Source organism: Sinocyclocheilus rhinocerous, unplaced genomic scaffold, assembly GCF_001515625.1.
Source record: "Sinocyclocheilus rhinocerous isolate Xijiao unplaced genomic scaffold, SAMN03320098_v1.1 scaffold1093, whole genome shotgun sequence".
In the NCBI taxonomy this organism is placed as follows: Eukaryota; Metazoa; Chordata; class Actinopteri; order Cypriniformes; family Cyprinidae; genus Sinocyclocheilus; species Sinocyclocheilus rhinocerous.
The window spans coordinates 721,561-723,059 of record NW_015626381.1 but is presented as its reverse complement, the minus strand read 5'-3'; the positions used below and the strand labels follow the sequence as shown (position 1 = coordinate 723,059).

General features: G+C 35.6%; 1 protein-coding gene across 2 annotated transcripts in view; it reads right to left on the bottom strand.

Annotated features, from left to right (window-relative positions):
- Positions 1–456: 456 nt before the first annotated feature.
- The window catches only part of LOC107713236 (collagen and calcium-binding EGF domain-containing protein 1-like), a 6,266-nt gene continuing 5,223 nt past the window's right edge, over positions 457–1,499 (bottom strand). Inside the window, exon 9 of one of the 2 annotated variants that reach the window (XM_016518698.1) lies at positions 457–1,017. In XM_016518698.1, the coding sequence (XP_016374184.1) occupies positions 829–1,017 (189 nt within the window). In that variant the 3' untranslated portion in view covers positions 457–828. The remainder of the gene's footprint in view (positions 1,018–1,499) is intronic. The other variant, XM_016518690.1, reaches the window with a different exon arrangement.

Below are 1,499 nucleotides of genomic sequence, written 5' to 3'. Positions count from 1 at the left end.
CAGATGTGCATTTCAGTGATATCAGTTCTGGCTGTGTTCCCATTGAGTTTCACTTTATATCTTTATCTTCTAACATGTTCCTCACAATTCTCTGAAAACCTTTATTTCAATTCTGAGAAAAAAAATCAGAATTGTGAGATACAAATGCAGAATTTAAAGATAAACTCAATTTGTCAATTAAGTTCAAAGATAAACTCAAGAATTGAGCAATGTAAAATCTTGCAATTCTGGGTTTCACATCACAGTTATGACTTTTTTCTAGAATTGCAAGAAACAAAGTCTGAATTGTGAGATAAAAAATTTGCAAGTAAATTAGTAAATTTGCAAGTAATTTTTTTTAAAAATTCCATGGTGACAACAGGCTTCCATAGTTTATTGAATATTAAAAAACAATTTTTTAATTGAGTTTTGAGTAAAACTGTCTGAACTTCTGTCAGTCTGATGAAATAATGAGTCAGGAAAGAGAAATTAATAATCACAGCTGTTATTTCTTTTGGTTCATTCATCACACAGATAATAGAAAGTCAAGTTGAGGGATACAGCATCTGATGTTCTATACAGAGTGTGCACTGCTAAAAGAGGAGTATTCAAATCTCTACTCCGTTCCAGTTCATTCTCAGACACACGTTTGTCTTCCAAGCATCATCTTGAGTCTTTTCGTCCCACTGATCAAGTGATCTCAAGGAAACGCATTTATTATGCATGTCATTTGAACTGATGATTTTATAATGCGTGTGTTCCTCATCTGAAGCAGCCGCTGCTGGACTCTACCTGCTCAGATTCGTCTGTTTCGGGTTGATGCAGCGTGACGCAGCAGTTATTCCAGCATCATGTGTTCGGGATCAGCTCTCCCTCTCCTGATGCCCACTCCTCAAGCTCCGCCTCTCCGCTGGAGAGAAGGGGTGTGTCCACCGAAAGGCCACGCCTCTTCCCAAACACTCGCTGCTGCAGCTCGATGATGTCATGACGGATATCTGCCATCATCAGTAACAGGAAGTCAAACGACCCTGGAGGCCCCTGGCGAGAGAGAGAGAGAGAGAGAGAGATTTAATGACCTGCATTTCACTTTAGAACTGCATTTGCTGAAGCAAATCTTAGTTTTTGTACAGCAGCAGCAACAACAGCAACAGCAGCAGGTCAGCTTTGATTTTCTGTGTGCAAGAAATGCTGAATCAGATACGCATTGTCATCTATGAAGTATATACGGCAGAGTTGTTATAGTTAACTAAAACACATTTTTGTTAAAAAATAAAATAAACCACATAAAATAAATGTGAAAACTGAAATACAATATAAAAAAGCTTGACGTTTTTTATCTAATTTGATTTAATTTACTCAAAAAAGTTTTATTTTTCGGCTAGCTGGCAAAGAAACATTTCTCGTTTTAATTCAGTTTGAATTTATTTAATAATAATAAAAAAAAAAACACTATAGACATATAAAAGAACTAATAAAAATGACCAAAACACACAATAAAATGACAAAAACTTAAAAAAAAA